The 13,840-nt window shown below is 34.8% G+C and overlaps 1 protein-coding gene across 6 annotated transcripts in view; it reads left to right on the top strand.

Moving 5' to 3' along the window:
- STS (steroid sulfatase) overlaps nucleotides 1–13,840 on the top strand; it is a 107,182-nt gene that overhangs the window by 76,538 nt on the left and 16,804 nt on the right. For all 6 annotated transcript variants that reach the window (XM_077173299.1, XM_077173298.1, XM_077173300.1 and 3 more), the window contains one exon: nucleotides 2,058–2,179. In XM_077173299.1, coding sequence (XP_077029414.1) covers nucleotides 2,058–2,179 — 122 coding nt within the window. The remainder of the gene's footprint in view (nucleotides 1–2,057; nucleotides 2,180–13,840) is intronic.

Raw genomic sequence — 13,840 nt, 5'->3', positions numbered from 1 at the left:
TGATAAGAAAAGCCACTGGACTTCCACAATTCATAAGATGCCTTCCTGACACTGCTACATCCCCAGGCTTTATCTTGTTTGTGAGATACACAGTCTCAGTGGCAAGGTGCCTCTGCCTAAATGCTGTTGCTCTCCAAATCCAGTGAGTGGAGAAACCTGTTGATATGCATATGCTTTGAACACATTGATGACTCACAAACAGCTTTTGAGCACAAAGCATCAAGAATCCACATTGGGAAGCCCACCGGTGAGCAGAGTCACTCTGCTACTGATAATTCATTGAGTGGTTGAAGGAAATGGCAGGGCAGGACAAGTCTAAGACATTAAAAATTAGTCAGGTTGGTCCTGAGAGATGCTCTACAAGCAGTAATTCTGTCAAACCTCAGAAGTTCTGATTGTTCTTTATGTGGCAGATCTATTGCATTTTGTTTTCATATTGCTTGAGTGAATACTAAGTACTGATGTTTTCTTTGATCCCCTTTATAGAAATTCAAATATAGTTGTGTAACTTCCACTTGTAGGTTGCTCCGCTGTGATTCTTCTGTGCTAGACTGATGCCATAAGTACTGTTTCATCTTAGGTCATAGAATATCTTGAAGTATTTTTGTTCCAGCAGCTGGGTTCTTTTAGCTCCACTGAATTCTTCCTGAGAAATAAGAGAACAATATAATTAATGCTTTGTTGCTGTGAGAAAGCAGGTTGAAAAGGAATGGATGTTCCTAGTTAAAGAAGAGAAATTAGTAATTGAAAAGAAAAGTCTCATATATTCCTCTGAATCCAGCAGCTGAAGCAATGCTAGAGTACTGGAGACATTTTTCTGGAGATGCCTTTTTGCCCATCAACAGGCTCTAGAACAGAAAGTGTTCAATAGACATGCATCTGTTAATGAGCCAGCTTGCAAGACGAGCCTGTTAGGCAAGAGAACATGAAAAACTGAAAGTGGGAAAGATTCTGTTTTAACAGACCCCCACAGACCATCTGGGAATTCACCCAGATGGCAGTTATCAGACAAGATAGCTTTCAAAATTCCAGGAAGTTTTCCTGCCCATCCTTTGAGAAAAGCGCTATTCTGAATGGCTTTATTGCATACAATTGCTGGCAAGAATTCAATTATCACATGCGACTTTAAAAAGTACACTTAGGACCTGTCTTGTAGTAGTTACACCAACGTGAAAAATATTTTTTATGTAATGGTAATGAAATGATCATCTATGTAAAGATAATGAAAATCAACATAGACCTTTTAAAACTTTTTATAAGTTTCAAAACAATTTTATGGGATGTAGCTCAAAATGCTTGAGAAAGAATTACATGCTGATTTTTATATCAGCAAAAAGTAATTTCCGATAAGACTTATTGAAAAATTTGTAATTCATACAAGGTCAAAAATGCAGACTATGATTTCTCCCCAGCTGATGTCAGCAATTCAAAGGTTTAATATAGGGAAACAGCTAAAAGACTTGCTTATTTTATAACTCAGTTTTTATGTAAATTGACTGACTCCTTCAAAGCATGATCAAATTGTCTAGCAGCATTTAGAGAATTTATATATATTTATGTGTATGTGTGTGTGTGTGTGTGTGTAGTTGATAAATGTATATTTAAACCGTTAATATTCAAATTTGAAATTACAACTTCTGTCTTAAATTCTGGCATACAGAAAATACTGAACAGAGATATTACCACTACTTCTAGGGAGGCTAGCACAGAACAACATATTTTCTCTAGTTTTAGGGTTACTTCAGCCAGACTACTCCTAAAACTTGAATGTGAAGGACTGTGTTGTCGCAATTTATTCACTTATGTCTGTTCACTTTTTCAGAAGTGAAAAAAAAAGAATTGAGGGAACTATTCATAATAGCAAAATGTAAAATTGTTTCCGTAGATAATGTAAACATCAAAGGGAAGAGCACCTGAAGGTTTTGTCCAAATTGACCAATTGGAGGTGGCCATTCAGATTTGGGTTTTTTTAAGCAGCAGATGAGCAGAATTATCATATCTTCCAGGAAAGTGAGGTTTGAGTTATTTTTCTGATTTTGAAGTGCTTTCTTACTCAGGATTATTGATGGACATGATCTGCTACCTTTACTTCAAGGAGAAGTTACTCAATCTAAGCATGAATTTCTCTTCCATTACTGCAATGCATATTTAAATGCAGTACGCTGGCATCCAGGAAACAGTAAGTAAACTTGCCTGTTCACATTTTAAATATTTAATATAATTTTTATTGCAGCTTGAAAAGAACCAGGAGGAAGCCTTAGGCTATAGTAACAAAAAAGTTGTTTAAAATATCTAGCCTTTTTCCATCTCTTTCACTTTTGTCTTTGCTGTTACATTCCTATTCACCCTTTTACTGTTTCACTTTATTTTGTTGTTATGTATTAATGTTGAACATGAATGCAATACTGAGATCTGTGGTATCGAAAATGTCCTTTTTTTAAAACCTTCATGAGAGAGAGTCTGTGCAACAGAATGAAGTAGTCAAGGTTGACTCTTACATAGTCCTTAAAATGCACAGGTAATAAGATGGTTTGCTGAATAACAGCAAAAGTATGATGTCAGCCTGGCCATTTTTGTTAGTCAGATAAAAAAACATAGAGGAATCCCTGAGTCAAAGTCATAATTATCCAATAAATGAATATAGCATTATAGAGTCCCTTTTTATGCTTTTTATGAATGACATAATTCTACTTTGTAGGCCAAGAAAAAAAGCATTTCTCACTGATTTGCTCTTTTTAAACTAACAGCTCACTGTTTCTAGTAGCACCTTCCACATTAACCAAGGCATATATTCCTCTCTGTAAAAATCTCTGTGCTGAATGAAGTTAAACACACATTTTGTCCCATCTCAGTTGACATTGAAAGTGATGACTTGTGTTACAGCTTCAAAATAATGATCCGAAACAAGCTTTGGCTTAGATTTTTTTTTTTTTTATTAAAGTGTTGTGGAAGGGACTTGTTTAATAGTTAATATGCAAACTTAAAGTATTTGGAAACTCTGTTTTCTTGGTCATCTGTAGGCTGACTCTCTACCTGTCTTGGACTTTAAACTAGGAAAAAGGAAATACTAAGTATAATATTTATTTACCATTACTGTGCCTCTATGTCTTGCATTTGATAAATAATCATAAGGAAGAACCAAACAATCAGATCTAGAACCATTTTGTATCAACTGTTGGATGAAGTTATTCTGCATCATGAGAGAAGTGGGCAGAGAAGCAGTTTTTTCTCAAACATACACCTTTGCAAGATGATATAACCCTTGTCTGAGGAAAGGGTCATCTTTATTATTCACTGAAGGGGAATGTGATGGGAAATGAGCAACAGTGGGGGACTAGTCTACTGCATTTACTTGATGAGTAACAGCAATGTAGAGAGTGATTCATCCTTTCTCCAAGGCATTCAAATGATAAAGCCTACTCAGAACCTGGTGATAACATCTTCATACCATGGACTGGCTTTTGTACAGAAGGTTGTTGTGGTTTAATTCCAGACAGCAGCTAAGACTGACAGAGCCATTCTGTGTCTCTTTCTGTGATGGGGAAGAGAAGTGGAAGGGTAGAAGTGAGAAGACTCATTAGCTTAGATAAAGACATTTTAACAGATAAAGCAAAAGCCACACTTGCCAGCTAAGCAAAACAAGGAATTCATTTCTTATTTCCCATTACCAGGCAGGGGTTCAACCATCTCCAGGAAAGCTGGGCTCCACACATATTGGTGACTTGGGAAAACAAATGTCATCCCTGAATATCCTCCCTTCCTTCTTATTTCTGCAGCTTTCAAAGCTGAACATGATGTCATTTGGTCTTGGATATGCCTTGGGTCAGTTGGGGTCAGCTGTCCCAGCAGTGCTCCCACCAAGTGCTCCTTGTGCACCCCCAGCCTACTCACTGGTGGGGTGGGGGGAGAGGCAGAAGAACCTTGTCTGCACAGTAATAAATAAAACATCCCTGTTATCAACGCTGTTTTCAGCACAAATGTGAAACACAGCCCTATATTAGCTACTGTGAGGTAAATTGGCTCTATTCCATACAAAACAAGCACAGAGGTCTTTTGATATTCTGCCTTGTCAGCTTACATTGTAGTGAGAGTAGACAAGAGCCAGGTATTCTTCTCTATTGTCTTATGTACCAACCCTCTGTGAGGGCTTCACACCCTTCAGCACCTTCTACACTTCTCTGGTAATGGGCCCTAACCCAAATGTCCAACTAGACTGCTCATTCCTTCATTAAACATGTAATTTATATTAATTTCAAATATGTACTTTTTGAAGAATAAAGCAACAACAGCTTAGAAGAGAAAGCTTACAATAGTTAAGGAAAATGTGATGTATGTGTTTATTGATTACGGTACAAGGTAATGGTACATATACTGTGTGTATGCACTTATTAATGCATCTATCATGAGATTTCTTACTATATTTATTTTCTGGGAAGTCTCAATTTGCATATCAGTGACAGCTTGCTTATTCCACTGTTTTTTCTAGATGCTCAAAGTGTAGTATTAGCTTTGATCCTCAGGAAATCCTCAGCTAAATTCTGCTTAACTATTTGGTCCCTTTTTAATTCCATCACCCCACACTTCCCTTAGTAACTCCATCTTTGTCACTGTTAGATTTTCACCATGCCTCAGTCCAGACACCCTTTTTTGGGTTTAATTTTTGACTCTTATGTATATATATGAAACAGGAAAATGTAGTGTGATTTAAATTTTTGGTAGTTGCACATCTTTCCCTTGCTTGCAAGATTCTAGTCTGAGTTAAGCAGGCAGGTTTCTCACATCATTCAGGGAAGGTCAGAAACTTCAGAGTGAACAATTACCATTTTGCATTTATACATTTAGAGGCTAAGAGTTCCTCATAACCAAATCAATACACATCTTCATTAAGTTATATTAGTTAGGTCAGTTATTGCATTCACAATGTACTTTCCCCTTGATCAGTCCTTTGAAGGAGCATTTAGAGGATGTGTGCTATGCAATGATCTTCTCAAAAAAAGTCTGCAGAATTTAAACCTTGTGCTTTCTAGAGAGTCGTGAGGAAAATAATCTCTTGAGTTTTTTTCTCTTTTCCTTTCTCAGCCACAGAAATAAGCTAACTCCATTTTTTCTTCATGTCACTTTGACTCACATTTTACCTCATACTAGAAAATAATGCACATAATTCTTCAGATTCTGAATTTTAAAAAATGAATGAAATATCAAGAAATTTTTTTTGCTCTCACAGACTTGTGCATGCTGATACTTCACAGAATCACAGAGTTACAGAATAAGCTGAGTTGGAAGGGACCCACATCCTTCCATTCAATGGAAGGATCATTGAGTCCAACTTGCTGTAATTGGCTCAGAAGCAGCCAAGATATATAGTCCTAGACCTTGAAGGATGATTTTCTGTTGTCTTGAAAGCTTATAAATATTTTTAATTTAATGTATTTGTCAAAAATACAGAGGGAAAGACATGTAAAAAAGTAAAGTGATTTCCTATTATCAATATGTTTTCTGCACAGCTGCCTGGTATACCACAGAAGTACCAATATATGAAAGCAACACCTTTAGGAAAAAACCACTACATTTTCTTTCTTCCTAGTAAGATGTAATCATAATCACCTTGTTTTTTTAAAGCATTGAGTATTTTTTTAATCATTAAGCATTTATATTGAAAATAAAACAGATGTAGGATCTGCCTTAACGTTCTTGAGCTGAGCCACCCAAAATTTTGTGTTGCTTTCTGTGATGTATGCCAGATGATACTTTAGCCTGTTTTAAGTCTGATCACATGTTCTTCTGCTTGGGAAAGTTGACCAGTACTTTTGTATTTGCTAACTTTATAATTTAGCATAACTGAGTACTGAAAAACTACCAAGAGCACTGTCTCCAGAATATTACTGGCATATGAATCAGTACTACTAAAAATGCATTGCTATGACAACTTAATTATAAGGAGAGGATTAATCAGATACACAGCCAATCTATAGTTGAATGAAACTTCATCTTTCAGGTTGCACTGCTTGTGTGCAAAATTTTGATTTGATAAGGAGAAAATTTATTGTAATGCTGTGTAATAAATATTGAGAAATATAATGCAATGCAGTCTGCATTATAAAGAAATAATGATCTTCACAGTATTTTCCTACTACTGATAAAAATATAATAATGTTTCTGATGAATGCTAGAGTGACTTTACTAGCAGCACTTCACTTTTTCTATTTCAAAATGGATTTAGCTCTTCAGTGGAATATGTCATTCAGTTAACAAAAGACAAGGAGATTTTCTATGGGAAGTTCAATTGAAGCAGACTACACTGCAATGCCAAACTACCTTATTGTGCAAATATAATGACTTTTAAAGACAGTGGAAATTCACTGAAAACCTTTATATAGAAATTTCCCACTTTGCTTCAATTAACAAATAAGATACATTTCAATTAGTGTTTATATTGACTTTCTTGAATGTCGTGAACTACCTCAATTTCTGAAATTATTTCAGTCAAATTCCCCAGTGAGGGATTCTCTCTGTAGTATCACAGAATTCAAACCTATTCTGATTCCTGGCTGTTGCAATATTCTCCAGCATCCAACAGTATTTCATGAGACATATTTTGTTTTATGGCTAGGGGTTATAGGCGCTTCCTAGTCATGAATTTTTCTACATTTTCAGCTGTAAAAATTGAAGGTGAAAAACAAATAAAAATTAAATGAGAGAGAAATATTTTGGCTTGCAATTTTCAGACTGAATATATAGGATAAATTTGCCAGAATAGTGTTTTGGGTTTTTTAAGAGGTTCCTCCAGATTTAGTTTGACTAAAAACATTGGAGTCATAATAAAGAGAGGACAAAACATAAAAAATCTTCTCAGAAGGGTCATTTTGTAACAACTTCTGGTTTGGAAAAGCATAACCTTTCCTGTGAAATTGAGTTAAAATGGACCTGGTTTTGAAGAAATTAGACACGAGGAATACCTTCCACTGTTCCTTACCTCTCAAAAGCCCAATGTTATAAGCCTTAAAGGGTAGTAAGAGTTACCTTATAAATTTAGGGGGCTCACATTATTTATAGTGCCATTCTTAGCTTAATTTTTTGTAATATCACATTCAGTGTTAATAGTTAAAAACTGTAAAATGAATTCATATGCTTAAAACACTGGCTTGTGAGCACAATATTATACTCTGAGGAAAAACACAGGAGTTGGAGTTTGGACTAGTAACAGAAACTGGAAAACTTCTAAAAAGCTCTGGAACCAGCTTGAAATGTTTTTTTTTTCCAGTCAGGTTCTCAGTGTGAGGGTAGGTGAATCTAGTGGTTGTCTCTAGCAAACAGTGTGTACATAATGTGTATATAAGGGAAATTTTAGAGTGTTATGTGGTGCAAAAACACTTGAAAATGCCTGTCCTTCCTTGTTTGGTCCTCTTAGTGCAGCTAAGAAATATAATTATGCAGACATCCACAAAGTAAATTAGCACCTCTTTTTGCTCTGAATTGGAAAGTATTAGAGTTTTTCCTAAGTACTTGATGTTTTAAAGATCTGTCTTAATATTGCTTCCACTTTCTGAATATAAACAAGAAATTTCAAATCATTCAAATCATTCTTTAAAGCCTCATAAGCTTTTTTACTACTTTCTTAGTAATAACAGAGGAAAATTTTCAGTGTGTTCTTTACCATAGTGTGAACAAATGCTACAGCAGCTTCATTTGTAAGATGTGGGATGTGCTTGTCATACACAGAAGACCCATTGGCAGAACCCATACCCTTGCCTAACTTCTTCCTATTCTTTTTGCTTGCTTCTCGGAGGAGCTTTTTCCATTTATGGTTTATTTGCCTTCTCTGTGGGGAATGAAGGACGTAGAAGATGTTATTGCAGATTAGTAAAGACTCACATTGACCCTGAGAATGCCAACAGTTGCAGTTGCTTGCATTGCTTAATAGTACAAAGGAAGGTAAATTTAATAGAAGCTTGATCCAGAAATTTCTTCTTTTGCAAAACATCTTCAAGGAGAGATACTACCATGTGACTTCCACTGCTGTCAAGGAAACATTTTGTTTCCTTACAAAGAAACATCTTTTTTTTTAATCCAATCTTTTATCACACCAACCTTGTATCTTTTCTCAGAAGATAACAGATGAGAAAGGATAAAATAGAAAGAATAAACATTTAAAGGAGTAAAACTTTCCTATTGTCACAAAAATTCTAGATTTCCAGCTAGCAATAACAGACTTTTTCTTTAATTGTAGTAAAATTGATTCCAGGACATTTTTGTCTTAGAGGGCCGTTCCCCCAGTGAAGGACCATGGCAAATGTCCCTTGACAGTGGCATTATACACACAGACTTTCAGTGATCATATCAGAATGCTTTTTCTTCATATAAAAATAGAAACTGTAACATACTGGTCTATTGAGTTCAAAATATCTTGACCTAAATTAGTAATGTTTTTAGTGAACACTAAAAGAGGCTGACAGGTTTCAGTGATCATATAATGGCAAAGGCATTTAAAGTAGATAATTCAGTGCTATTTAAACCTCAGCTTTAATGAATTGCTGTCAGATATTTTGTCATGCATTTGTGATGTGTACAAAAGATAAATTTTAACGGATTTTTTCTGTATACTCCACAGCTAACACTTAAATACAAAAAGGTATCTGAGTTAGAGCAACTGTCTGATATATTTTTATTTATTTATAAATTTAGCAGTAGTGAAAACAACAACCACATAAAAGACTAGGTAAAAATGCTCTGCAACTTTCAAAAACTAATTTCAGCATTCCAAGTAACATTAAAAGTGAGTCTTTAACAATATCTGGAGCATTACACTTCCAAAAATATCTTTAGCTCAATGTTGGATTTGAGCCTGCAGCATTTTGCATGTTACATTCAGAACATAGCGCTGATTCATCCTAATTTTAAAGTCGGATTCAAATGGCATATGTTGTCTTAGGCAATGTTCTTCAAGGGAAGTAGTTAATGCATGCACAGCCCACGTGGAGTATTCTGTGTGCCACAGCCTCTAACCTCATGTTATTACTCCTAGAAAATAAAACAAACCATATGTTTATTAGAGAAATTCCCTGGAAACTTGACTGTCAATAGTGAGGTGACTTCTCAGTATGGCATGAGAAGACCCTGCCATGAAAGGCAGAAGGAATAAACGTAGAAGAAAGCAGTGAATGTTTGCAGGCTAGGTGCACTTGGGCAATACTATGGTGGAGGCCAGTGTGCAATCTGTGGATGATGTGCACTCTGTACCATGTAATTGCTTCTAAATTTAAGTTCTGCTCAGTACTTTGGACAGAAAACACAAGCAGAATTACTCAGTAATCAGTGAAACTGTTATCAGCCTGAGAAAAGCTCACATCTCAGTACAAAGAGTGGTCTTTTTGTTGCTTTCAGACCATTTTATGTGGTCTCAAAATATCAGAGGGTATGTAACACATTGAATTTTTCAAGTATCTTTTCTTAAGGCATTTATAGTTTCTTAAAACTAAAAGTAAGGGGAAAAAAAAAACCCACAGCAAAACACTGAACAGATTTCTATAACTTGTTACTTGTTGTGTCATCCTTAGTACAGAAATTTTGTAGTGGATTTGTATGAAAGATTTTTGAAACTGAAAGAGACTACATTTCACTTGTAGTTTTTTATCATAGTTCTTTCAATTACCTCCTAGTAGAAAAGCAAATTAGGTGAAATAGTATAAAATAGGTTCCTGCACATTGTGACATTTTTCACATTTATTCAAAGTTTTAACCCCAAATTTATTGAAAATAATTTTTCAGATGCAGTGCACTCGTATTCAGGAGAATTTTATGGTCTCGTGGTTGTAGGTCTGTAAGGTGAACATTTCTGAGACTCAATTACTCAGTCCTCTTCAAGACTGACACTTTAAAGCAAAGTAGGTTTCTAGCATTCACAGTACAAGGAGGAAGTTAGAAATCATGGTTCACTCACAACATTAAAAGTCAACAAGACTATAAAACCTCAATAAAGATAATGAAAATTTAGTACTTAGAATTAGCACTAATGCAATAAAGAAAGGGTGACCCTTTTAGTATTAAGAAATATTAGTCATCCTTAAGATAATTTTGTCATTACCAAGTGTGTGCTAATTTTTCATGTGCAACCTGTTACCTGTCTGTTGAACATTAATTTTTAAATGGTATTATATCACAGAAGCAAGATACTCAATCATCTCACTTGCTCAGTGAGTAGTCTTCAAGACTCCATAGAGTCTTCAAGATTAACTTAATTATATTATCTGGGCTCTCTTCAATGCCATAGGATATTTACAGGCAGTTATTCAGTCTGAAAGTCTTATCTTTCTGTATGGTCCTGTTTGGTGACGAATGAATACTGAATCTCAGTCCTAAAAGCTTATAGTTACCTTAGCATTAGTTCATATCCTTGACAGCAAAACTACTTAGCCACAAAGTTTTATAGTGTGGACTCAAAACCAATGTCTTGATTACTGTGTTGTTGATAATTACGCTTTGAATTCTCTTCTCTAGCTCTTTACAGAATTGAAATTTTGGAAGATTTTAGTTGATTCACATGGGTTTGGTTTTTGTTTGTTTGTTTTTTGTTTTGTTGTTGTTGTTGTTGGTTAGTTGGTTGGTGGGTTTTTTAAAAAAGGTCCCCTCCCATTCCTCTCCAATGCCAAGCTCCAAATACTTTATTATCTTCCAAAAGCCAGCATTGTTAATTAGTCACTTGGTGAAGCTGCTAAAACAGTACCATGATACATAAACATAAAGCTAATTAGAGAGAGGTAATTACAAAGTATAAATTATTTAATGAAGATTTTGACTTTAGCAGTATGAAAATATAAGACTGAAATATTAGACAAGAAAGTGTGAGTAAATAAATCTACCTCAATAAAAAAATTACTTATTCTCTGAAAATGTTGTCTCAAAACTCTGTAATTTTTTTTGAATGCACTTTTAGAGCATTCTAGGATGCTCTGGGAAACATTAAAATTAGGATTCATTAGTTCTTCATGACCATGGTGCCTTAGAACTGCATATCCTTTAGTTCCATCAGGGTCTAAGTCCACTTTATGCCACAGCTGGTCATGGATGCACTTTCATGCACTTTCTCTACTTCTTCATCTCTCAAATTATCCCAGTCAAGCAGATGAGATTTTATTGCAACTACATTGCTGTTTGCTTTTGATCAGCTGTTATCTTTCTGTCTCAGACGTTGTTTTATGGAAAAATTCAATTCCTATCTACTGTAGGTAGACTGTGGGTTTTAAAGCATTGATAAAAAAATGGAGTTTGCTCTGCTGTAAGATATCCCTCTCTGTTTTATGCAACATATCTAAATTAGAAGCTAAAACAGTTATTTTATTAATATATATATGCATCAGGTGCTCTATATGAGATCATAGTTTTAGTATCTGATTTCTCAAAGCCTAATAAACATAATTATGATTCATAAATATTATATAAAAGTTTAAGATTTTTGACTTTCACTCACAGAGGATGACAGTGATAGCTCTATAATACTGAATGGTGGATTGCTTGTAGTATTTTTAGTTGACAATGGTTTTTTGACTCTGAAAAACAATGTAATTGTTACTAAAACCAATTTTCAGCTGTAGCCAGAGGCTCTAAGACCACATACCTTTATGATTCAGAAACAACTACAGCTCTTGAACATTCAGGTCACTTTTCAAAAAGCAACTTACAAGAAATCCAGAGATTGAATAAAACTTACCATTTTTTCTAGACAAAATCAGTTTCATCAGTGAGGACTATTTGTAGGTATGCTGTAAAGGCATGAGCTTATGTGAAAGTATGAGGACAAATACAGGTTTCACAGAAGTGAAGATGAATTATGCTGTGAGAGGGAAGTTCTGTCTTAAAGTTGGAAATTTCCTAAAAAACCTTAATATCATATGGAAGCTTTTATCCTAATACAGCTAATCAGAATAAGAAGACCAAAGGTAGAATCAAGAAAATAAGGGAGAGAGAAAAATGTAGCTATTATGTCATGCAGAAACTGGGGTTTTATATAAATGACTTTTTTTCAAAACAAATACAGAGACATGTAAATTTTTTTTGAGTCCTGTTTGCAATGGTCAGTGTTAAACTTTGAAGGAAAACTTCAGAACTTCATACATTTTATTTTATTTTTCATTCTTTAATTTTAGGTTTTGAGTAAGGAAAATATTAGTAATCTGATGCATTCTTTAGTGGCAGAAAATACATTATGTGACTTTAAATAGGGATTATAATAAAATTAAATCCATTTAAAACTGAATTATGATACTTGCAATATTTGGATTATGACATTTGAATTTTTCAAAATTAGCAAAAATTACCAGTTCTTTTACATCTAAATTCTATTAGATATTATACTTTGATAGTTTTCAGGTTTTTCCTGAAAATATTGCAAAGTTCATTAATGAGTTTGTCTTAGCACAAGAGTAAGTACTGAACACAAATGTCTCAGTTCAGTTTCACGGTCAATGGAAACATAATCAGTCTGTGGGTAGAAGAGCAACTGGGAATTGCAAAAAATTGTACAAGAATACAGGTTGTTTCCTTATTGCTTCAGTTCATTCAGCTCTGCTCTAGTGGTGCTGTTGGGTCATTTAAAGGTTCTGGTGATTTCAAGAATGCTGAGTTGCACCAATTACCAGGGCTGTGTTGTGGCAACAGGAGGCTGACTTAGAAAACCATGCTGATATTTACAGAGACGCTATAATAATCAAGAAAAGGTGCTGAGAAATGCTTTAACTGGGTTTGGGAACATGGTACTAAATAGATAATATTAAGCCTCCTGATAATTATCAAAGGCCTCCTTTCCCCCCCGCCTTTTATATTGCCAAAATATTTGAGGTCTCCATATTGAAAGTGTTTAATATCTACCAATGGTTTTAAATGGTGATGACATACTGATTTTTGAAAAAAGTTAGCCAAGCCAAACCAAAACAATAACCCTGAACTAAGGTCAGAGAAGTACATTTGAATGTTTAGCAACCAGCAGGTGGAACTAAAAAAAGTAAACGTGCCACTTGTACTTCAGAAAAAAATTCTTATTACATATCTTTCAAAGCATTTAATCCATGGGAAGTGTTTGTATTTGGAAGATAGAAAATATGAAAAAACCAACATTACTCTCTTTAACACAGCTTAAATGTGAAAAAGTTCCAGATTTTTATCTCTAAATCAAGAAAATTAAGTATAAATTATTAGAATGGTTTAAAGTATTGTTATTCCATTAGTGAGTATTCGTCAAACTAAGGTGTTGGCAAGTGATTACAAGGACAATGTCTACGTGTCAAGCTTGATAAATCTGTGTTATTGCCATGGCATGGAGAAGTCAGAAACAGGTTTCTACTCCATTAACATGTGAACCTTGAGAGCTTGGCTGAACCTGGCAATGCAATCTCTGCCTGGACACAGAAGAACAGTTCCTATGATATTTGGTCTTTCAGGCAATTTGTTCTCTTTGCAGACCAAATTGACCTCAGATATTTTTTTTGCCACGCTGCATTGTTAGATTTTGCATTTCAGTTGCTACATACTTGAAAAAGCTGTGTGAGGACACATTGTGTCTCAGGGATGTAGAGGAGAAGCTTTAGGAAGGCTTAAACTGTCTGCATTCTTGGACATCGGTACAGCTGTGTAATATGTCCATATATGGGTGTCTTACTCCTCCTGTAAATTTTCATCTGCTCTTGCAGAGCTAGTTGTGAACACAAATGACCTTTTTATGCTTAAAGTTTTGGTCTTTTTATATTTGATAGGTGAGTAGTGATCCAAAGTTCTGAAATTAAAACTAGACAGATCTATGAGATTCGGCAGGACAGGCAAAGCTTTCAAAGTGAGGGTGAAGATCTGGATG

The sequence above is a fragment of the Agelaius phoeniceus genome, chromosome 2 (genome assembly GCF_051311805.1).
Source record: "Agelaius phoeniceus isolate bAgePho1 chromosome 2, bAgePho1.hap1, whole genome shotgun sequence".
NCBI classification, from domain to species: Eukaryota; Metazoa; Chordata; class Aves; order Passeriformes; family Icteridae; genus Agelaius; species Agelaius phoeniceus.
This window is presented reverse-complemented; position numbering and strand designations above follow the sequence as displayed.